The following is a 24,413-nucleotide window of genomic DNA, read 5'->3' on the forward strand; positions in this document are numbered from 1 at the left end:
TTGTAGCTGGAAAGAGACAGGGCCCTGCCCTTCCAGGCCAGGTGGAAATCAGCCAGAAATGCAGGGAGCAGGTCTTGCAGAAACTCACACAGGTAGATGGTCTCTGGCCCCTTCAGCAGCTGCTGCTTTTGTAGCTGGAGAGAGACAGGGCCCCACCCTTCCAGGCCAGGTGGAAATCAGCCAGAAATGCAGGGAGCAGGTCTTGCAGAAACTCACACAGGTAGATGGTCTCTGGCCCCTTCAGCAGTTGCTGCTTTTGTAGCTGGAGAGAGACAGGGCCCCACCCCTCCAGGCCAGCTGGAAATCAGCCAGAAATGCAGGGAGCAGGTCTTGCAGAAACTCACACAGGTAGATGGTCTCTGGCCCCTTCAGCAGTTGCTGCTTTTGTAGCTGGAAAAAGACAGGGCCCTGCCCTTCCAGGCCAGGTGGAAATCAGCCAGAAATGCAGGGAGCAGGTCTTGCAGAAACTCACACAGGTAGATGGTCTCTGGCCCTTTCAGCAGTTGCTGCTTTTGTAGCTGGAAAAAGACAGGGCCCTGCCCTTCCAGGCCAGGTGGAAATCAGCCAGAAATGCAGGGAGCAGGTCTTGCAGAAACTCACACAGGTAGATGGTCTCTGGCCCTTTCAGCAGTTGCTGCTTTTGTAGCTGGAAAAAGACAGGGCCCTGCCCTTCCAGGCCAGGTGGAAATCAGCCAGAAATGCAGGGAGCAGGTCTTGCAGAAACTCACACATGCCTTGGTAATCTCCACTTCACTGTAGTATCTGTTCTGTAGGTTTGTAAGGGACTACAGAACTCGGGAAAACCTGTGAGCTGCAGAATGGTAGACCCCCAACGATGGTTGCAACAGCATCATAATTCACATTTTTGTTTCTTTTTCTTTAAATTTTCAGGTGCTACTGAGGATGGGGATTCTATCAGTAGGGTAAGTGTCTGCCACTCTGGATGCATGTGGATGGTTTGGAGTTAAGAGCAATTTTGATGGGCAAAGTTCAGTGCCAAGCTAGATCACGGCATTTGTGCAAAGGTACTCACAGAAACAGGAACGTAAGTAGGAGTTGATGGCCATAGTCGTGTTGTGCCTAAGTGTATTAACTTCAGTGGGTCTACTCCAAGTCAGACTAGCATTGAATGCCTCCCAAAGTCCTTTAAAGTGGTTTGCATCCTGATCTTGGAGCTTTTGAATAGTGGTGCCTGTCTCTGTGTCTATAGCATTCTTCACAGTTCAGCTGCATGGAGCTTACTAAATTCAGTGGACTTGCAACTGTCCGTTCATATTATTTGTTGACTCGAGAGGCTTATGTCCAGAAAGCGGCCAAGAAATATATATACATATCCCGGCCGAACATCAGGGAAAACTTCTTAACTGCTAGACAATGGAACCAATCACCTTGGAAGGTGATGGGCTCTCCAACCCTGGAGGCCTTCAAGAGGCAGCTGAACAGCCACCCGTCAGGGATGCTTTAAGTTGGATTCCTGCATTGAGCAGGGGGTTGGACTCGATGGCCTTGTAGGCCCTTTCCAACTCTATGATCCTGTGATTCTATGATATATATATATTTAATAAATAAATGTTTCATTCACAGGACTCTGACTCTGTTGGAGAAGGGGGAAAGGACTGGCCAACTGTGTACGTCACAACCATCCTGGTAAGGCCGTTGCAGCACTTTTCCTTGCAGGAATGGGCCAATTGTTGAGTAAAGCTGCCCTCTTTGCAGTGTTGAATGTAGGACTCCATGAGTTCCAAAAGTGGCCACAGCTCAGGGGTAGCACATCTGTTTTGCATGCAAGAGGCCCCAGGTTCGATTCCCGGCATCTCCAGGTGAGGCTGGGAAAGATCCCAGTCTAAAACTCTGCAGAGCTGCTGCCAGTCAGTGGAAGCAATACTGAGCTAGGTGGGCCAACGGTCTGACTCTGCGCTCAGGTCCTGCTATTGGGTTTCTTAAAAACATCTGGTTGGCCACTGTGAGAACAGGATGCTGGAGTAGATGGGCCTTTGGTGTGATCCAGGAGGGCTTTTCTATGTCCACAAGAATAACATATACTGTAGAAAAAAAAATAAAAATGTGCTTGATGTTACAGGTTAGGGTTAGGGTACACCTTGGGCCTGAAAGAGCCGATGGTGTTCAGTACATATTTCTGCCATCATGGGGTTGGCTTATGCGCAGTGGCCATTTTGAAATGCAAACAGCTTGGGAAGAGGGCATCTCAGGAATCTCCTTCCCTCACAGGGGAATCCTAAGTCAGGAGAGAGCTCTTGCACTCCTTTTGGGCTTCCCATGAAGGCATCTGGTTGGCCACTGTGGATGAACAGGATGCCAGACTAGATGGACCGGCTCCAGCATCAGTACTCTTCATATGATGACAGTACCAAACAACCACCACCAAGTTTCTTAGCAGGACTCTTTCTCTCAAGATGTGATTGGAAAGTTTCTACCCAGTAAAATTTCGATGAAAACCAGTGGGGAAGTGTTCCATCTTAGCTTTTCCGGCAGCTGTCAGCCGTAGCCCTCGCGGAGTTACAATCTGAATTATTGCCATCCACCTCTGAGTCATCTGAATTACTCCGAGAAGCTGATAAATCATCACTGGCACACGTGGGAGCAGATCCTGTGCATAGAGAACCAACAGTATGTTTCTATGTTGTGGTTGTTGGTTGGCTGTTACATAGGCAGCCCTGGGGTAAAATGCTACATTTAAAGATATCATGGGATCATGTGTTACCTTTGGCTCAGCAAAGTCATATGGTATTTGGTATGTAATTAGTTGCATCTGAGGAGTGCTAGGGATGAACTATATATAACATTATCTTGTATGTTCACTGAGCAAGGGGTGGAAGTCGATGGTCTCATAGCCCCCTTCCAACTCTGCTGTTCTATGATTTATGAAACTGGTCATTGACCATAAACAATAGAGTGGTTTATGAAACTTTGTGTAACCCAGAAGCTGCCTTGTACTGAGTAGAAATCCATGCCGTAAAATTATTTAACATAAGATTGCTGGATCAGGCCAGTGGCCTATCTAGTCCCACATATGATTCCCATGGTAGCCAACCAGATGCCTATGGGAAGCCCCAAAGCAGGATCTGACCACAGCAGCAACCCGGCAGTTTCCAGCAACTGGTATTCGGGAACATATTGCCTCCGACAGTGGAGGCAGAACATAGCTATTGTGGCTAGTAGCCGTCGATCGAATTCCTTTGTTGATGGCCAGATGAAAAGGTGGCACCACCTAGCAAGCAGGTGAGGACAGGTTGACCCCATGAAGCTCTGTCTGCGATCTTTGGTGGTTCTTAGCTAGTTTCCCTTGCCTTGCCCATAGGAAGACCCCTATGTGATGGCCAGAGGGACGGAGCTCGAGGGCTATTGCATCGACCTGCTGGAGAAGCTGTCCAGAATGGTGCACTTCAAATACAAGGTGGGCGTCGTGAAGGATGGCAAATACGGAGCGTTGAGTCCCAATGGGAACTGGTCTGGGATGATCGGAGAGGTTGTGGGAAAGGTAAGCTGTCTCCCGAATGAACCTTCCTCAAACTCGTTTTGTATGGATGTGTTGTGTGTGACTAATTGTGGCATGTTACAAAAAAAAAAAAATCTCCCACGGGGAATAGATTTCTTAGCAATTTCAATAGGCAGAATGCCTTTGGGGATGGGTTGAATGCATAACACTCAAGGTGAATTAACAATTCGTTGTTAATTTGTACCATATATTTAAAGCACTCTTATACCAGTTTAAGACATGGCTTCCCCCAAAGAATCCTGGGAACTGTAGTTTGTTAAGAGTGCTGAGGGTTGTTAGGGGACCCCCTATTCCCCTCCCACTGAACTACAATTCTCAGAGTTCCCTCAAAAAGGGATTGCTTGTTAAACCGCTCTGGGAATTGTCACTCTGTGAGAGGAATAAGGGGTCTCCTAACATTTGGCACCCTTAACAAACTACAGTTCCAGGATTCTTTTTTTTTTTAGGGGGAGGAAGCCATAAATGTTTAAAGTGGTATAAGAATGCTTTAAATGCATGGTGCAAATATGGCTTGGCCCATTGAGTCAACAGCTGGCGTTGACCAAAGCAAGATCAAGGATCCATTAGTAGAGACCTCTGAGTTTCTGACTCTGGGTGACTGCAGCTTAACCACTGCAAGTAAAAATAGGGACAGATGTTGTATGTCTGTCCTGTTTCCACATCAATCTACAATTTAAAAACACACACAAACATATGAAAAGGTGCATTATTTTTCAAAGTATTGCTTCAGTCTCAATGTACACGTTTCATATGCATTTTATCCTACTCCGGTTAATCTAAAATACACCTCAAGGCACACGTTTTGAACCGGGAATTGTAACACAAAATTTGGAGAAGGGGGGATACCAAAGGATCTGTGCTTGATTCCATCTTCATCTATGGTTGACAATATATATGAATATACGGCCTGTGGACAAGCACAGGAGCAGATCGCATCTCTCAGTTCCCCTCGCCCGTAAAATTTGAGAATTAATGGGTTCCCGTTGGTGAGTTTTTTGTTGAATTCTGGTGGCTGCTTTGGTTTTGTATTAGAATCTCTGGTCTGTAGCAACACAGATGTAGATTTGGACTTGTGCATGGATTTTCAATGTTGGGGTGCTCTTGGGGTGCTGCAGGTAAATTGGCTGTGCGAGTTTGCATCGGGCTCTGTTCCCAAGCCACTTAAAAAAAAATATTAAAAGAAACCGTGTTGTACATTCATCGTATACACAAATTACACTTGCATAATTATAGTAATGCAAAAACATTACCAGAGCTTGGAAAAATTACTTTTTTTGAACTACAACTCCCATCAGCCCAATCCAGTGGCCATGCTGGCTGGGGCTGATGGGAGTTGTAGTTTAAAAAGTAACTTTCCCAAGCTCTGAACATTACATGGCTGGATATTTTCTTGACATTCCAGTGCATCCTGAGCAGAAGTCACCTTTCCTTAAAGCCACTCGGTTAGTGATCCTGTATTTTCCTGCAATATGTTAGTTTAATGATTGCTACGATGACCAGAGTTTGTTAAACCCGTCTAATATTGTTGGGGCATTATTGCATTCTCTCTCCCCACCCCTCTGTATCCCTTTGCAATGCAGACTTCGGCTGCTGTTAACAGATTTCTTACAATTTCTAGATCATCTTCTGGGATTATGGCTTGTATCCAAGTTTACTCAGGCCACATTCACATGATATATTTATTCCACTATTATTCCACCTGAAACAATCCTGGCTTCCCCCAAAGAATCCTGGGAAGTGTCATTTGTGAAGGGTGCTGAGAGTTGCTAGGAGACCCCTCTTCCCCTCATAGAGCTACAATTCCCAGAGTGGTTTAACAATCAGTCCCTCCTCCCAAGAACTCTGGGACTTGTAAGGGGAATAAGGGGATCTCCTAACAACTCTCAGCACCCCTCACAAATGACATTTCCCTGGATTCTTTGGGGGAAGCCAGGACTGCAATAAATGTACCATGTAAATGTGGTCTCAGAGTAAACCCATTAAAATTAATGGACCTATGTCTATTGATAATTCCAATAGGTTTACTCTGAGCAGGACTAAGTTTGGATACAATCCTATATATTTCAGTCTCCCTAACACTAATATTTTGGGATCTAATGACACATGCGTTGGTGGATCTTAGGTTCCTGAAGTAGATCCTGAGGTCCACCATCCTCACTCCATTGCATCCCTGTTCAGTCTTGTGATTCTGCTTTGGGAAGATATCCATAGTGACATGGACGCCTGTCATCTGGGACCAGAGATGGAGAAAAGAGCTATGTCTCCCTGTGTGTGTAAAGTCTGTAAAGAGCCCACCATCTTACTTACTTGTTAGGAAGCGGACCTGGCTGTTGCTCCATTAACCATTACATCAGTGAGAGAGGACGTTGTTGACTTCACCCAGCCGTTTCTGCACACCGGGATTGGGATCTTGCTCGAGAAGGACTCTGCCCTTGAAGAGGCCTCACTCTTCCATTTCTTGACCCCCTTCAGCAAGGAGACCTGGGCGGGCATCTTTGTGGCCTACCTGTTCTCCAGCCTTTGCTTGTTCCTTGCTGCCAGGTGAAATTTCTCTTTATTTTATCCTTACATTTATAACCCATCTTTCCTTCAAGGAGCTCCTGGTGGTGTCCACAGTTCTCCTCCCTCTCCGTTTTATCTTCACAACAACCCTGTGAGGTAGGCTAGGCTGAGAGATTGAGACTGGCCCAAGCTCACCCAGAGAGCTTCATGGCTGAGTGGGGATTTGAACCCTGGTCTCCCAGGTCCTAGTCCGACACTCTAACCATTACGCCACCACTGGCTCTTTTCTGGTTGACCGAAGCAACAGACTGACTGTGATAATCTACTGTAGTATGTATATGTCAGCATAAGTAAACCCTAGTCTGAGTAGACCCACTGAAATTAATGGATCTAAGTTGGTCACCTTTGTTGATGTTTTGGGTCTATCTGTGTAGGACTAGCATTGGATGCAATCCATACTAAGCTCTACCTTTTCCTCCTTGCCTGTAATGCTGAACAACCACTTGAACAGCCAGTTTTCATTAACGGGGAAGCGAATGACTTCTGCTTTTTTCTTTTCCTAGAATGAGCCCGCGCGAATGGGATGGTAATGAGGAGGTTTGCTTCACATTCCTGAACAGCCTGTGGTTTGGAGTAGGAGCGTTCACCCTGCAAGGTAGGCCGCATCAGAGGGGCGTGACCTTTTGATGTTAGGAGTGACAAGCTCAAGGGTGCTGTTTAGGGTTACCGCTAGAGCAACATCTGGAGACTCGAATCGGACGGAGGTTGACTAGGCATAGATTGTGACCTGACAAACTGAATGCAGCCCATGGGCACCGCTAATTATGGTCTGCCAGCTGGTTAACAAACTCCCCTCCCAAAAAAAGGTTCAGCTCTGGATAGATGGCAAAGACCTTAGTAGACTCTAGACCAGCCTTTCCCAACCTTCGGGGTCCCCAGATGTTGCTGGACTACAGTTCCCATCATTCCTGCCCGTTGGCCATGCTGGCTGGGGCTGATGGGAGTTGTAGTCCAGCAACACCTCAGGACCCAAAGGCTGCTCTAGGCCAAATATGGTTGTTGGGCTATGTTCAGCAAGGTTCGGCTTGGTGAGTCCCAAGGGGCATGGACCTGTTTGAGGAGCGAGTCTCACATCTAACACCACATCGCCCGCTTGACAAGCTCCCTTGCAGAGCTCCCTTATTGGCTGCCGTGGCTGGTGCCTATTGGGAGTGGTGGGGCGGAAGGCAAAGAGCCCAAACAGGAGGCGGAGCCAACGACAGGCGGAGCGAACTCATTCCGGTTTTGTCCCCATCCTCCTCCCTGCTGAGTTCCACAAGGGGCGGCACTGAGACTAAGAGGGAGGGAGGTGGCAGGCAAGGCCACCCCTTGGGCTGGTTGTTAAGTAGGAAGGCAGGCGGGTGGCGTCTGGGTGAGGTTGGTGGGGCACTGCCCCATCTGCCCAAGCCATGGGGAAAGCCATGGCTGCCAATGCTGAGTGTTGCTGTCCAGAATTCCAGCCACTCCGTTCCTTCCTCCCTTCCCAACAATCAGTCAGCGTCCTGTGGCCACTGAGCATGCTCAGTCCTCATTGGGCAGTCCCCTCCTTTGTAGGTCTCCCCCCCTTAAAGACTTGCCCTACTTCTGCAAACTTCAGGGTTCCCTCTTGCCTGCTGGTACCTTCCGTTGGTCCACCAAGCCCAATATTGTCCACAATGACCGGCAGCAACTCTCTGGGATTTCAGACAGGGGACTTTCCCAGCTCTACCTGGAGATGCCGGGGTTTGAACCTGGGACCTTTCAGCATGCAAAACACGTGCTCCAATCACTGAGCAACATGGCCCTTCCCTTCCCCAAGACAAATTTAACTGAAAAGCATTGCCAGGGGCCTGCGTTCCCAGACTTGAAAACACCCTCAGTGCCCTTTGCAACGCTGGGATGGCAGCTACTCTGTTTTGTCCCGACAGGGGCTGTGCCTCGACCCAAGTCCCTCTCTGTACGGTTAATTACTGCCATCTGGTGGCTGTTCAGCATAGTGCTCCTGACTGCGTACATTGCCGGCTTCAGCTTTGTTTTGGAGTCGGGATCTGAGCAGCTCTCCATCCAGACCTTTGAAGACCTGGTGAAGCAGAGGCAGCTGGAGTTTGGGACCATGGAAGGCTCCTCCACCCTTCTGTACTTCAAGGTGTGCTGATGCAAGTCCTTCCCTCCACTGACGGAGGCAGTAAGCCTCTGAATACCAGTGCTGGAAATTGCAAGTGTGGGGCTTCCCATAATGGGCATCTAGTTGGCTGCTGTGTGAAAAGGATGCTGGACCTAATGGGCCTTTGGCCTGATCCAGTAGGGCTCTTTGTACGTTCTCAACTGCTAGCAGATTTAGGGAACTGGAGGGCTCGTTTTAACCCATCCTTGCACGTTGCTTGTTTCACCTCTCCATGCACCCCTTGATGACACATTTATCAGCTACACTGTATGTTGTTATGCTTCACGTTTTCAAGGGATCTGGGTAAAAGATTGGATCTGGCTGAAATAATCTGAGCTTTAAGAACCACATAGAGCTGGAAGAGGAAGTGGGAAAGAGCGCCACTCTTTCAACTTCCTTTTTCAGCTCGATGCACTTTTCAAGGGAGGGACAGGTCATTGCCCTGATCACCTCGTGATCAAGGCAGCAGTGAGTGGAGAGGGACGCTCTGTGGGTGGCAGGGGAAGACTTCTATGGCACCATTGCGCCCACAGGCACCACTTTGGTGAACGCTGACCTTCTTTCAGTTTCGAAGGCCTTGTTCGCAGACTTGAGTGTGAATCCATCTGCTTTGGCACCTCCTTGCATGTCTGGGTCTTTCCTAACATGATACTGTCGTGTCTGCAGAACTCCAAGAACCCAATCCAGCAGATGGTCTATGAGTCCATGAACAAGAAGAAGGACACCGTTTTGGTGAAGAATTACCAGGAGGCAATTCAGCGTGTGCTGGATTCGAATTACGCTTTCATTGGAGAGTCCATCTCTCAAGATCTTGCTGTTGCCCGCCATTGTAACTTGGTTCGGTCTCCAGAGGTCTTGGGGGCTAGGGGGTTTGGCCTTGCTACACAGAAAGGTAAGGTATCAAGGGTATTCCATTCTGGGCAACCTTCTGGGGGCCATGTGCTAACAGTAGGTGGAGCCAGAGTCAAAAGTGGGTGGAGAAAAAAATGCAAATGTTACGATGGTTCAGTAGTCTGTTTTCTACACACACTCATGCACCCCTCTCTGTCCTTCACCCAGGGAATCAGAGGCCAAGGGCACATTCTAGCCAGGAAAAACACTCAAGGATAGTATCAAGGAGAGCTGCGGAGGGGTGTGGCTGAGGTGGTGGAGCCTGGGGAGAGTTCCAAAGGCCATATGGTCTGGAGGGCTTCATATGGTCCCCGGCCGGAGGTTCCACACCCCACCTACCACAGGAGCAGCCAAGATGGTGCCCTCCAAATGTTGATGGATTGCAACCCTGTCCCATCGCTCCTGACCATTAGCTACGCTGGCTGGGGCTGATGGGAGTTTGAGTCCAACGGTATCTGGAGGGCACCACAGCAGCCACTTCTGGTTCACCATCTTCCAAGGAGGTCTATTCCTCAATCAGACTCTTTGCACTGTCAGGAAGTTCTTCCTAACGCTCAGTTAAAATCCCCTTCCACATAACCTGAATCCGGTGGCTCAGGTCCTGCCCTCTGGAGAACCACAAATTAGCTCCGTCATCGGTGTGACAGTCTGCCAAATATTGAAAACATAAACACCAGCATTTGTGTTTGCTCCCAGCTCTAATTGGAACACAAGGGAACCTTTCAGAGGTGGCTAAACCTTTTCTGCTCACTCATGGCCAACCTTCTGGGGCCTGCATTTCAAAGCGGGCTTGGCTGAGGTGTAAAAGTGAAAAACTTTTCTTTTTTAAGGACTCATTTTGGGGGAGCACAAAAACATCTTGGCCTGTGGGTTATCCACCCCCAGTCTAATCCAGGAGTGGGGAACCTTTGGCCCTCCAGATGTAGCTGAACTACAACCCTCATCATCCCCGGCCATTGGCCGTGTTTCCTGGGGCTGATAGGAGTTGTAGTTTGGCAACAACTGGAGGGCCAATGGTTCCTCACCCCTGATATGGAATGTGGCATTGAGTTCACCATCCCAACTCTCTTTTCAGGGGTGTATCCAACTAAGTTGTACTCAGAGTAGACCCACTGAAATTAATGGACCCAAGTTAGTCATGTCTATTAATTTTCATGGGTCTATTCTGAGGAAGGTTGTTGATGGATACAGCCATTAAAAACAAACAAACTATGAGGCTAACATGGAAAAAGCAGCTGGGAAATATGGGGTGAAAGCAGCAGAAAGAGCTACAGATGTTAGATGAACATTGAAGACGCTGAGTTTGTTTCGTTTGCATTCATTATCCTGACATTGCTTCTTTGTGTGTGTGTGTGTGGTGTTGCCTGATCTGTCTCCAAAAGCTCCTTCCAACCCCTCCAAATAATAGGCCAGGAACACTGGGAAATGTAGTTTTTGTAGTGATAGAGAACAATGGGGAATTACACTTCCCAGGAAAATCAAAAGTGAAATGGAAGGATTGTACAGTGTGGAGCCTGGGGGTGTCAGGTGAGTGATAAGGGCTGTAGAACTATAGCTATGGTGGTGGTGAAACAAGGCAAAACGGATCAACCTTATCGTGGACCTTGAGATTTTAACAGCCAGTCCTTTGCCTGCAAGTTGGTTAATGGTGCCTCCAGCTATTGCTACCAGTTCCAGTTAGCGTGGCCAGTGATCAGCGATGAGGGGCACTGTAGACCAGCAACGTTTGGAGGGCGCCTACCCTTGGGTTAAGCCAAGAAGTGATAACCGTTTTTTACTATTGAATGTCTGTTCTTAGGATCCCCCTGGACTAACAAGCTGTCAGTGGCCATCCTGAAGCTTGGAGAATCCGGGGAACTTGACTACCTCCGGAGCAAGTGGTGGGAGAGCAGCTGTTCCCAAGAAGATCACGACAAGTGGAGCCCGCTGAAACCTCAAGCTCTGGGAGGGATCTTCCTCATACTTGCCCTCGGCCTTGCCTTGGGAATGATTATTGCTGTGGTTGAGTTGTCAAAAAAAAGCAGACACACAGCAGAGCAGGAGAAGGTAGGTTGCTCGTTAGATTTCTTGTACTGAATATTGCTGCAATGCTTAGCAATAGGATGGCTTGGGGTACTGATGGGGAGAGGAGCTCCATATACTTGCGAGATCACCAGGGAGATTTACTTTTACGATATGAATGGCCGATTCCCCCATTCTAGGCCAGGAACACTGGGAAATGTAGTTTTCCTAGTGACAGGGAGCCATGGGAAATCACACTTCCCAGTGCTCCTGCTACTTGGTTCATACCCACAGCAGCATGCTAGGTGCCAGGAGCAAAAAGTGTGCATGTGGGGAAAAACTTTCCCTCCTTTCCTACCACCACTGCTGACAGGGCAGTTTGGAGGAATTGGCCCATTGCACTCATATCATCAGGATACAACAGGGCTTGATATTTTCTCAGTTTTGATGGAAAATAGTTCCGTTTCCCTGAGCCTGGCCGGGAGGATTCTGCCATATTGCTGCATGAAAGACATCCAACATTCCCATGTCATCATGCATTACAACAGAAGAGAGTCAGTATTGATCCCTCTGGTCTCTAGTATCTCAGTTGCTAGCCTTATTGCCTGAGATGGCAGGGACATTGCACCTGGTAAGAACATAAGAACATAAGAAGAGCCTGCTGGATCAGGCCAGTGGCCCATCTAGTCCAGCATCCTGTTCTCACAGCGGCCAACCAGGTGCCTGGGGGAAGCCCGCAAGCAGGACCCGAGTGCAAGAACACTTTTAGTTTCTTCATGCCAAGCATGTGGTTTTTCCGCTGAGCTACAGCCTCGCCTTAAACCCAAATCCCACAGGATTTCAGCTCAGCGTGGCACAATGCACAAAGATATGCATTGATCTGTGCTCACCCACTGTTTCCCGTGAGGCTTTGAGAGCTTGCCACACATCCAGAAAAAAAACAACATTCCATCACGCACAAAGGGGGTCATGTGAACTGACCTGCCACTGTGATTTTATTTGTAACCAAGAAGGTGCTTGTTAGGGAACACGATGGACTTTTCTACTTTGTAAAAAATAAAAAATAAATTCCGGTAGGAAATCACACTTTTGCCAATCACGCTTGCCTTGCAAATTGTTTATTAGGGCTTGGGAGCCATTTTTGTAACACCCCCTCCCCACTGTTTAGCTGTCCCTAATGAGAGAGTTTGTAAAAGGAACCAGCAGTTATTTTTCTAATCAAGCGAGATCTTGCAGCTCCCTGCGGTCACACAAATGGAAGGGCTTCTCTCCAAATTTTCAGATGGGAGTAGATGGCTTGTGGGTGATGTATGGATTCAAAGGATGCATAACCCACTTTTCTCATAATAGAGACTCACTGGCTTACAAAAAAATGTATTAATGCAAATATGGAACTTCTGATGTACATTTAAAGTCTGAATGATTTCCTGTTGCCTTTTCATTAAGGCCCATCTGCACTCTACCTTTAAAGCACAATTATACCACTGTAAACAGTCATGGCTTCCCCTCCAAAATCCTGGGAACTGTAGTATGTGAAGAGTGCTGGGAGTTGTTAGGAGACCCCTCTTCCCCTCCCAGAGCGACAGTTTCCACAGTGGTTTAACAATCAAGCCTTCCTCCCAGGGAATTTTTGTAGCTCTGGAAGGGGAATAAGTGGTCTCCTAACGACTCTTGGCACCCTTTACAAACTACAGTTCCCAGGATTCTTTGGGAGAAGCTATGACTGTTTAAATGTGATACTGCTTTTAATGCAGAGTGAATATCGGGTCTTAGCATAGAGGATGGGGAACTTGTGGCCCTCTATTATGATTATCCCGCCCTTTTTCCAGAACTGGAACTCAAGGAGGTTGTTGGATTCCCACTCCCATTAGCCTGAGTAGGCAGAGGCAGGGATGTTAGGAGTTCAGCAATACATGGAGGGCCAAAGATTTATCCCAAGAGGAAAGCTGTGTTTCAAATCCTTTTTTTCAAAAATGGTTCGACTGCCTCACCAGGTTGACACTCAGAGCAGAATGGGTGTTCATGTGTAGCTCCCAAGGTATGGCACCCATTGCTTGCCGAGGTGTGCTGGGGGTAGGTGCCTTGTCGATCGCCAACAGTCAGGGCTGATGACAGGAGTGGTTCCCCAGCAACATCGGGAGGGCCAGAGATTTCCCCCTGCCTGTTTAAGAAAAATAGCCGCCGCCTCCTCCTCCTCCTCTACCCCTTTTCTTGCGTCTAGAAATCTTGCTGCGCCGTGTTCACCAAGGAGCTGAGCCAGCGATTCCAGCCGAGGAAAGCCAAGCCACAAGAGAGCGCCGGGAAATGAAAGCCGTGGGATGACGTCAGAGAAGCGCAAGGCCAAACCTTAATGAACTTTTCCTCTCCCCTTTAAAAAGCAAATGCAGAAAGCGACTGTGCATTCCTTAGCGGTGCTCACCTTCAGCACCCCCGCCTAATAGTAGGGGATGTGTGGTTACAATCTAGAGTAGGTTCTTCATAATAACACAAGTCCTATAGAACCCCCCCTGCCCCGCCCCACCCAAATACGTATCAGTGCAAACTGCAGGCGAGTGAATCAATTTGTTCTGGGGCTTTGCTAGCACTTGCGGCCTTGGATTCTTAACATTTTTTCCATTCCAGAGTGCACATTACCGGTGTTTGCAAACTACTGCTTTGGCTGGATGACTGGTGATGAGAACAATGATTGGGGACACTTGGTAGAAGCTATGCAAATAATTCATTCAGAGGTCTAGCCAAGCAGCAACAGTACTGATGACTTGTAGGGGTTGTGGTGACGGCCATACTGTGAGTTAAGTGTAGAAATGAGCTCCGTAAGTAAGCTTTTTAAAGATCAAGTACCTAGTCCTTAGAGAGACTGAAAGCATTTGGGCACTACCTGGTGAAAGAAGGAAGGGCTGCAGATTGTTTGGGCGGAAGCTTGTTTCAGCAGCCGTTGGAGCAACTCCCTCTTCCCCCCGGAGCAACGTGAATGATGCAAAATGTGCTCAGTGTGCAGATTTGAGGCTGCAGGCTGAACGAATTATGTGGCTTTTCCTTGGCCCAGAATCTGGCTTGCATTTAGTGTGAGGTGTATGCAACCTTAAAGTGGCCCGTTCAGCTGTCTTATTGACAAGTTATTCAGAAGGGGACGGAGTTTAAATCAAAGGCTTAACAGAAGGCTCCTTCCTGGTACCCCACATAAGAAGTCTGCTACCCAGCATAGCAACAGGTCTGCGGATAAGGCGGCCTTCCTCCCAACCTGAAAGTCTTTCCGATGTTCTGAACTACAGCTCCCATCAGCTCCAGCCTGCATGGTATGATGGGAGTTGTAGTCAAAAACAGCTATAGTAAGGAGTAGGATTAATGTTCCCAAATACCTCCATCCAACACAGATTTGTGTGCCCTTAAGCCCACTGAGCACGCCTGACTGTGTTGGATTGAGGTGTCTAAAGTCCCAAGAGCTTTGTTTTTACTTAAATTAGAGCCCGAGTGTGTACATCTGAACTTTGCTTGCAAATGACAGTAGATTGAAAAAGTACGCAGGGGGGGATGAAATATCATCCCAGGGCATAATACTGCTGGGTTTACACAAATGACTTTGTGGAATGTGTAACTGGGGAATTGAAAATAAAAGGGCAGACTAAGTTAGGATGCAAGCTAGTGCTACTTAAAAACACAGAACTCTCTGCCTGTAGGTCCTCTCTGCAAGCCAGCCACCTTGCCTTACAAAACAGAACAAAGAATTAGCAATATTTTGTATGTATCACAGAAAAACATCTAAAATAAAAATCATGACCAAACTGCCTCCGTGTGTGTGTGTGTATAATATACTCCTAAAAATCTATAGTGTGCTAAAATTAACGAGGAAACAAAAATTGGTTTTGGTTTTGCTTTGGTTTGGTTAGTTTGGGTTGTGGTTAGTTTGGGTTTGTTTTGGTTTGGTGGTTTGTTTTTTGTATTTAAGCCAAAATATAAAAAGAGATTTTCACAGACATTTAAATATTTCAATATGAATGTCTCACAGAAAACCAAAAAAGCAAGTCTTTCCCCATCACAAATATGACAGCATTTAAAAGAAGCACTTACCAAAAAAACACACATCCAAAACAATATGTGAGCTACATAATTCATTGCACACACACATATATATATATGTATATATATATATATATATATACATATATATATATGAATGAATGACTCTGTGTGTATATATATATATATGTATATATAAATAACGAATCATATTATCGCTTTCTTTAAATCACAAAAGCACAATATAAATACAGAATTGTGTGTGCATGAACTCATTTTCCCCTGTGGTAATAAAAATACATTCTTTACAATTAAAGTAAAACTAGTGCAAGTCCTTCTCCCCCTCCCCCTCCGGCCGTGGCCGCTCACCCCCTTGCGTCTCTCCTTGGCGGGATCATTTGAGGGGCACCTCATACTTGAAAATGACACTGAAGATCTTCCCGCCAAGGCGATCGGCCAGCCAAGAGTTCTTGATGACGGCAAGTTTAAGGCTCTCGCACTTGAGGGCTGCGTAATAGTTGGTGTGGATTGCACGCCCCATTCCCTCGATGACAACCAGGTCTGTCTTCCGCTCCCGGACCAGGTTGGCCAAACTTTTGTCTAGACGGCTGCAAGAAGAAGAAATGGGGAGCTTGTTGGGGAAAACGAAGGAACAAAACAACAAAATCTGCTCCGAGTTGCGAGACCAAACTTCCAAGGAGCTGTCCGAGGTGCTGAACCTAATAGGTGTCAGCACCTGGACAGCTCCTCTAAACCCAGCCAGCAGTGCTATCACCCCCTCATTCACACAATTTTTCTTTGCAATCCTCATAGGGCTTTTTTGTTTGTTTTAAAATCATCAAGTATTTTTAATCATCCATTTTGCACTTCTGCCAATCTCAGAGTCTTCCCCCCACACACAGAGCATGCCAATAGTTTCCTCTTCCTTCTCTGCAACCCTCTTCTCACTCCATTCTGGTTGCCACTCACCACAGGAGTTTGCTATTGGAGGGAGCTAACGCAGGGGACAGTCTAGGCTCACACCTCACGCAACCAGAGCAGCAGGCCCCAAGCACACCTCGCTGCAGCCTAACGCCTGGCAGGAGGCTTGGACTTAAAAACTCCCATCAGCCCCAGCCAGCATCACCAATGATCAGGGATACTGGGAGGTGCAGCCAAGCTGCTTTAACACATGCACTAGCGGTAACCAAGACAGCAGAGCTAGTTCACTTGATGTGTTATAGATATGGTCTCAGAGCTGCGCATGCACTGCACCTGCTGGGATCTGATCCGGCACTTTGGATCGGGGGGGGGGGCAGCCCTCATTAGAGTTTGAAACCTTATTTAAACATGTGGTCAGGAGGAGGGCAAGGGAAGAACAAAATGCTGCATTCCCCCCATTTTTAATCAGGGTTTTAATCCCCAGTTAAACATTTGTTAAGGTGGGGAGGAGACCCAGCGTTCAAGCTGGCTGGATGCTGCTTTTTCAGGGAACACACTGGCAAAGCGGAGGTTGCCTGTCTGCCTCTCCTTGTTGTCCTCTTCTGCCTGTTGTTCCTTATAGCTTAACCACAAACTTTCACCATCTCTCAGCATTATGTACTTTCAATTTTAGGCAGGACATACTTTCTCATATTACATTTGCTCTCAAAGCTGCTTTGGATTATTAAACTGCATGAAAATTTAATCATAACAAGCAATAGGATAATATGGAAAAGGGATACTATGGAAACCTTAAGGATCAGAAATCCTTCCTCATTACCCTGCCTTTTGACAACCCCGGATCTCTCTGGGTGATCTGAGCCCACCTAGGGCAACCCTGAATTTGGCCAAATCTGGTGCACAGCCCAAGACTCAGGTACAGCATGGCAGACCTCTCATTTCTGAGTCACAAAAGCCGTGCCGCATCGAGCTTGAGGGCTGGCATTTGCCTCAGCTGCACGAATCAGAACTGGCTCTGAAATGGAGTAGAATGCAGCCGCGCCCTGAGCCGGATCTCAGAATCAGCTACAGCTTAGACCTGAAAAGTTTTTAAAATTTGCAGACTAGTATTGGAAATGAGGGATGCGCGCGCACACACACACACACACACACACACAAATGTATGGTTTGTCTTGCTTAAGGGATGCATCCACCATTATGCTACCATTGGCATAGATCTTAAGTCAGTGACACTTCAGAATGGGGCAAATGCATGTCAATTTCATGGCCATCTCACTCCCCCTTCTGGGTTTCTCTGAATGATGTATTTTGAGTGGCATGAAACTGACACACATCATCTAATCCCTTGGTTCTTGAGGTACTGCTGGAAACCCAGCCGTTCAGAATTGCTTGGTGATGGGACCAAACAACTCTATAAAACCTACAATGCTAAAAAGCAAACATATGCTGCCCCCTTGTGGAAAGAGGGAGATCTTTCCTCATGCTGTCACAATCCCCTGGATTGTTTTTGCATCCTTGCCCCTTGAACAAAAATGTGAACACTACCTGAGGTCTGTGTGCTTGCAATAAACAGCAGGAAGATGTTTTACCTGAGGTCCAAGCAGGGTGAACTTGAGCCTGTCTGCACCAAAAGCAATTTCTCTTCCTTCAAGGCAGATCTAAGGGGCAGACAGATCCATAATTTTAAAACTGGCATTGAGGTCCACAAGCTAAGGAAAACGTCATGCTTTGGCTTAAAAGATATACATTTTAATGCAAAAAAACAGGTCTTAAGTATCTCAGCACAAGAAACCAAACCGTTAAGCTTTTATTTACCAGAGTAGTGTGGAATTTAACATACACACATGAGACGTTTGCTTCCGATACTTCAATAAATGAAAAAAATGGAAAGAGACTGCCTTCAAGTTGATTCTGACTTATGGTGACCCTACGAAGAGGGTGTTCATGGCAAAGGGTATTCAGAGGGGGTTTCCCATTGCCTTCCTCTGAGGCTGAGAGGCAGTGACTGGCCTAAGGCCACCCAGTGAGCTTCATGGCTATGTGGGGATTCAAACTGGGGTCTCCCAGGTTGTACAGCTCCTTAACCACTATGCCACACTGGCTTTCCCCGCTTCAATAATAGTAGTAGTAATTTTAGTTCGGTCAAAGACCAGCAAATATACTTCAATAAATCACCAGCCTTTGTATTATGTCTTCCCCTTTCGGCCACAATGGAAGCTGCCTTATACTGAGTCCGGCCATTGGTCCATCCAGCTCAGTGCTGTCTACACTGACTGGCAGCAGCTCTCCAGGGTTTCAGGCAGGACAAAACCCAGCCCTACTTGGAGATGATGGGGACTGAACCTGAGACCTTCTGCCTGCAAGGATGTTCTACCACTGTGCTATGGCCCTTCCCCAATCCACACTCTGCATTTAAAGTACAATGGCACAGCTATAAACAGTCATGGCTTTCCCCCAAAGAATCCTGGGAACAGTAGTTTGTGAAAAGTGCTGAGAGGTGTTGGGAGACCTCTATTTCCCTGATAGAGCTACAATTTCCCAGAGTTTCCTGAGAAGAGGGATTGATTGTTAAACCACTCTGGGATTGCACCTTTATGAGGGGAAGAGGGGTTTTTTCCTAACAAGAAACTACAGTTCTCAGGATGCTTTGGGGCAAGCCAGGACTGTTCAAGTGGTGCCATAGTGCATTAAATGTGCCGATGGGGCCATCATCAGTCTACTGCGGGAGAGAAAAAAACACCAAACCGGTCCTCACCGTATTGCAGGATCGGCGGCTACTATCCTCTCTGTAACAAGCAGGGACTCACTGTAGGTTACATCATTGAGGGCAGGCCCAGAATTACAAGCCAAGATAACCTGCAAGAGAGAGAGAGAGAGGAAAGGCAAGTGGCCAAAAAGTCATCCTGGACAAGTGTGACTATCTGAGAGAACGGCGTAAACAGCCAGGCAGAAAAACAAGCAGAGTTCACACGGCAATTCAAATGTGGTTTCAAAGCTGATGCCCACTGCCAGTCCTGCAGCCACATTTTCTGATCATAGAAGCACTTTCCCCTTCCTCATTTGTGTGAAGGGCAACCAAAGAGGAAGAAAAGGCATCCCCCAGATTAATTCTAGCTCCATTCTAGCTGCATATACATTTAAAGCACCTGGCTTCCATCCCTCCAAAGAATCCTGGAAACTGTAGTTTACCCTCACACAGAGCTACAATTCCCAGCACCCATAACAAACTACAGTTCCCCAGATTCTTTTTTTTTTGGGGGGGGAGTCATGTGCTTTAAATGTTGAAGCCATAGTTAGCATATTGAAATTGCTACATTTCATTTGGTGGCTCTCTCTCTCTTGCCCTATTTTCTTAAAAAGACACAAAAGAAATCTGTTGCCATCATTTGTGGGGGCCCAGACCCATGGAGCTGGTGTAATAGCAGCACACAAACTAAACACCAGGCTTAATGACATTACCGCAACCCAGACTTCCTGGAAAAAAAATTAAAATATATCCCTTAGGTTTTAGTTAGTAGGCTTTGGAACATAAACATAGTTTATTAAATCTGTAACTCTGTCTACCCATTTTGTTATTTTAGCCTCCTTCTCCACAGCTTCATTAATGATACTACTACAACACACACACACACACACACACTTCAGGCTACAGCAGACCCTTTGGGCCTCCGGATATGCTGAACTACAACTCTCATCAGCTCCAGCAAGCATGGCCAATGGCTAGGAATGATGGGAGTTGTAGTTCAGCACCATCTGGAGGCCAACGGGTCCCTGCACCTGATCTACACAGTACCTGAAGTGTAATATCCCTAATTTGGGCCAACTGAAAAGCCACAAAACAGTGAGCAAGGCTTAGATTTTATCACAACGCTTCACTTAGGGTGGATTTTAAGCCAAAAAAGTGGGGGGGGGGGAGGAAGGGCAAGGTGAAGCAGTCCAACTCTGTAGTAAAAAAAAAAGTTAGACGGCGTTATGCACCCAACTGATTAGACCAGGTGTGGCGGCCCTTTGGCTCTCCAGATGAGGCCAAACTACCACTCCCATCAGCCCCTGCAAGCACGGCCAATGGCCTGGGATGATGGAAGTTGCAGTTCAGCAACATCTGGAGGGTAAACAACTCTCCACACCTGGGCTATTGCAAGAGTACGCAGCCATAACCTCCATCACAGTTTTTCAGCTACCCAATCATTCACCATAGGATAGTTTCTTCTGTTCTGTTTATGATAAGCAAAGCTGATCTGGCTAAAACACCAATGGGTCACTCCCCTAATTACTTATACACTATTATCTTCTTAAACAGCAACATCAACAACAATGGATTTTGCATCGCCGTTCAAGGTTGTTTGAGACAGTTTACCTTAGGCTGTCACCGTAATTCAACTGACCTCTGTGCCCCTGGAGAGCAACTCTCTGACAAAGGGGAAGACGCCTAAAATGATGTCTATTCCACTGTTATCTGCAAAAATTAAGGCACATTTGTGAGGGGCGCCCTGTAAAAAGAAGAAGAAAAGTATCATTCAGAGGAGAACCAACAGGCTGCATCAAATATGCACACAGAGTAACGGAGCAATCCTAACCATGTCTACTCAGAAGCAAATTCTACTGAATGCAATGGGATGTCTCTAATGCTAGCTGTACCCAGAGTAGACCCACGGACATTAATGGAAATGACTAATTTGGGGCCATGACTATCAATGGGTCTACTCTGACTGGTCTAGTTAATTCCCCCCACACACCCTTTGATCTAGTTGGCTATGGGTTATACCCTGTCTTTACCGGGCCTTTCTAATTGGGATACTTTATGCATTCTATAGGTTTGGCTGGTGACAAGAGAGGCTGAAACGTCGACACTGACATCTCACAAAGGGCAACCCTAAGCAGGGAGACTGCCTGGGAATTTTGCGAATGCAGAACAAAACCTAGAAATACTGCCATATAGGTAAAGTACAAATGACTCTCTTGGCTTTTTTTTGGGGGGGGGGGGGGAAGCGATTGCCTTTCTGATACACTCTGTGGAGTGGAACTCAGAAGTCCAGAGCGATTCTCCTCTATCCTCTTCTCCTAGGGCCACATTACTTGCGTTTATTAAAAACATTAAAAGCCATTGCTTCTGTACTTAATACTTCGATGTGTGCCTAGCTTAATAGCTCCAAATCCCTTTTGCTTCGCTTGGTTTGGTTTCAGTTGTTTCGTTACATGCAAAACATCCCCTTTTGTTTAGTAGCGGATGAAGTATCCTTCTGTATCCTCCTTTCATAAAATGACCTTTTCTTTAAAAAAGAAGATTGAAAGGGGGGGGGGAACCCAGTTGATCTGTTTTGACAGGCTTGCAGCCTCAAAAAGAGAGGTCCGTTCTCTTCTCCAATTGCGAGCCATTCCGTCGTTAGAAGCGACGGACTGTTGTACCTTGAGCCGTTCCAGCCACTCGTTGTAGGAGTCTTCAAGCCAGGGGCGTTCTGTGGAACAGCAGAAAAACCAGGATGTTAAGCAAAATCTCATCTGTCCCCTAGGAAGATGGGAAGCTGTCCGATACAGGGTCTTTGTGCACAGTGGACATAGGAGGCTGCTTTATCCCGAGCCAGACCATTGGTCCATCTAGCTCAGTATTGCCTACACTGACTGGCAGTGGCCCTCCAGGGTATCAGGCAGGATTCTCCCCCAGACCCACCTGGAGATGCCGGGGATTGAACCAGGGACCTTTTGCACGCAAAGCAGATGCTCTCCCACCGAGGTAGGCCCCCCGCCCCCCAATGGCAACAGGAAAAGCAGTCCTGCCCTATCAGTCACCCAGAAAAGGAGCAGGTACGGAGGAGGGGGTGTCGCTCCCCCCCTCTCTGCCAGAAAGAAGACTGCTCCAGCGTCAGCTGCCCCGAGACGGCCTAACCAAAGGGAAGCGTGATCTGGCACCATCCATTAAACCCACACAGGCTAAGAGTTGCTGTCTGCGCAAGAGATTTTGCTTCGTCTGAGCGTTTTTCCTTTCGGTATTATAACCTGTTGCAAGCCGCCTTGATAATCATTCGATCCAAAGGTGGGGCGTTACTTCGCAGTAAATGAAATGAGAAACCCTCCCCAATGCTGCGCCTGCCTGCTCAGAGAACGCTTCAGGCTCCAACCGCTGAGGAAAGGCCAGTGGTCGCCTGCTCAAACTAACAGTTCTGAAGGCAGAACTGAGATTAGAAGAAGCTTGTGTATGCACACATGTGGGTGTGCAGTGTAAGGTCTTCCAAGACAAGCCCGATTCATTCAGTGCCGTGAGCATGCCAAAATACTGGGAGAACTCAGGATTACGGGCTGCATCAAGCAAAGGTCTACTCTGACCCAGTGACGTCATGCTCATTCATTTCAATGGGTCTGCTCTGAGTAGGACTAGCAGTGAATGCCACCCTATGGTTTTAGTGCAAGGAGTGGGTACGACTGGATGCGGGCCACACCTTATTCTAATTATTTAACTTATTTATTTAAAGGCATTTATATACCTCTTAATCTTTAGTTTTTCTAAGCGGTAATTTCTTGTTTGCAAGCGCCCAAGTACCAGCCACCTTACAGACCCTTTCAATCCTCACGCTCAGAGAGAAAGAGACTGTTTACACATCCGAGGCAGCATATCCAAACGGTTCAATGTTTAATTGCTTTAAATATGTTGCCACGCTACCTCCAACACTGAAGGGGCAGCACTAAACATCTATAGGTCAGGAATGGGGAACCTGTGGCCCTCCGGATGTTGTTGGACTACAACTCCCAACATCCCTGGCCGTTCAGCCGTGCCAGCTGGGGCTGATGGGAACTGGAGCCCAGCAACATCTCCACCTGTTCTCCAACCCTGCTATCAAGGGCACACGGCAGCTTCCAATATTCCCAAGCCATTGCACTGGGTCCATCTAGCTCCGTACTCTCTCTATGCTGTCTGGCAATGGCTCTTCTGGGCTTCAGAAAGGGATCCAGCAACATCTGGAGGCCCACAGGAAGTGACGGCAGGTGGCTCCACAGCAGTGGAATCCGCTCTGGGTTTTAGTCCAAACTTTTAAATTGCTGAAGCACCATGGGCAGCTCCTGGAAAGGTCAGACTAAAATCCAGAGGGGATTCCACTGCCCCACTGGCATAGAGCCACCACCTGCTGCCACTGACCACAGGCTCCTCACCCTGGCTATCGACGGTATAAGTCAGACCGTTGGATCTATCTAGCTCAGTACCTTCCCCCCAGGGTTTCAGACAGGATTCGTACAGCACCCGGAGGATCACAGGTTACTCCACCCTGAACCAAGGAGCTTTTGCCGCAAAGGTCACATCTCTCTGTCCTTGAGGATGCTCATCATAAGGACAGCTGCTGCCTAGTACCTTGCAATTTTTCCTTGGCTTCTTCAAATCCAAACTGCGGCTCCGTTTCAAGGACACTGGGCATCAGTAGAGAGAGAGAAAAAGGAAGAAAGCGGACATTGTTAGGGGGAAAAAGAGAGAGATTCTCCCGACTCCGGAAGGACTGTTTAAAAAGAAAAAACAAACAGGGTCTATGCTGTGCCGCAGGAGACAGAGCTATCGCGCCTGTCCTCATCACACAAGAGAAACAAATGGCAGAATAGGGTTACATACACAGTCTGCCGTGTTCTAGATTCATTGCGTGAGCAATGTACTAATCGGGTTAAGTTAAACATATAAACCTTGTAGTGTTGATAAAGAGAGATCTCCTTCACAGCCCTCATGTGATTAAAACATTTTTTTAAAGAAACGCATCTGCTCAGTTTAATCATTTGAGGGAGAATTAGCCACACCCCAATACCTTTACCGGAAATATGCCAGACATGGAACATCCCTGTCCTTGCAGTTTAAATCAGGTTGATGGCGTTCTACTGGCTATTATGCTCTGGCCTTTAAAAAATGCCTTGAGAGAGAGCAATATTTGGGACAGATTTTACAGAAATGGGGTAAGGTGTGACCATGAGCCTGTAATTTACTTACTGAGTGGACTAGATGAATAGGCAACTGTGAAAACTGCACTTTTTTCTATGGGTGATAGTTGACGAGAGAAGAAAATTCTTGACAGAGAACGCTGTGTTTGGCCAGAAAGATCAGAATTTTAAGTTCTCTTGGGTTTTACATACTTTTATTCAGATCTGCATAACCTGTTTGGTAACTCATTTTAGTCAGTTTGATATTTGTTAAGAGGAATAACCTTTCCCTTTTTAAAGGGACAAGGAGTGATTTGCCAAGGAAATTCAGCATTCTACATTTGTCCATGGTGTAGGTCAGTTATGTCCAAGTCAATGTCTATTTCTACCACCTTGCTTTCAATTTACATTGTTAAAACTTTGTTTTGTTATGGTCTTAAGGACTAGAAACAAACAAATGAATCTAAATCTACTAGAACGAAACAACAATCTGCA

The 24,413-nt window shown here is 47.0% G+C and overlaps 2 protein-coding genes across 3 annotated transcripts in view; one reads left to right on the top strand and one right to left on the bottom strand.

The window, feature by feature from the left end:
• The window catches only part of LOC133372501 (probable glutamate receptor), a 38,199-nt gene extending 23,331 nt beyond the window's left edge, over positions 1–14,868 (top strand). For both annotated transcript variants that reach the window (XM_061601207.1, XM_061601208.1), the window contains exons 3-11: positions 892–923; positions 1,585–1,647; positions 3,320–3,499; positions 5,832–6,058; positions 6,583–6,674; positions 7,966–8,183; positions 8,868–9,093; positions 10,891–11,138; positions 13,315–14,868. In XM_061601207.1, the coding sequence (XP_061457191.1) occupies positions 892–923; positions 1,585–1,647; positions 3,320–3,499; positions 5,832–6,058; positions 6,583–6,674; positions 7,966–8,183; positions 8,868–9,093; positions 10,891–11,138; positions 13,315–13,401 (1,373 nt within the window). In that variant the 3' untranslated portion in view covers positions 13,402–14,868. The remainder of the gene's footprint in view (positions 1–891; positions 924–1,584; positions 1,648–3,319; positions 3,500–5,831; positions 6,059–6,582; positions 6,675–7,965; positions 8,184–8,867; positions 9,094–10,890; positions 11,139–13,314) is intronic.
• Positions 14,869–15,007: 139 nt separating this feature from the next.
• PANK4 (pantothenate kinase 4 (inactive)) overlaps positions 15,008–24,413 on the bottom strand; it is a 32,902-nt gene continuing 23,496 nt past the window's right edge. Inside the window, exons 14-19 of the mRNA XM_061601206.1 lie at positions 23,371–23,426; positions 21,438–21,487; positions 20,417–20,521; positions 18,787–18,887; positions 17,621–17,689; positions 15,008–15,718 (exon numbers count right to left, since the gene is read on the bottom strand). Coding sequence (XP_061457190.1) covers positions 15,505–15,718; positions 17,621–17,689; positions 18,787–18,887; positions 20,417–20,521; positions 21,438–21,487; positions 23,371–23,426 — 595 coding nt within the window. The 3' untranslated portion in view covers positions 15,008–15,504. The remainder of the gene's footprint in view (positions 15,719–17,620; positions 17,690–18,786; positions 18,888–20,416; positions 20,522–21,437; positions 21,488–23,370; positions 23,427–24,413) is intronic.

Source organism: Rhineura floridana, chromosome 18 (genome assembly GCF_030035675.1).
Source record: "Rhineura floridana isolate rRhiFlo1 chromosome 18, rRhiFlo1.hap2, whole genome shotgun sequence".
NCBI classification, from domain to species: Eukaryota; Metazoa; Chordata; class Lepidosauria; order Squamata; family Rhineuridae; genus Rhineura; species Rhineura floridana.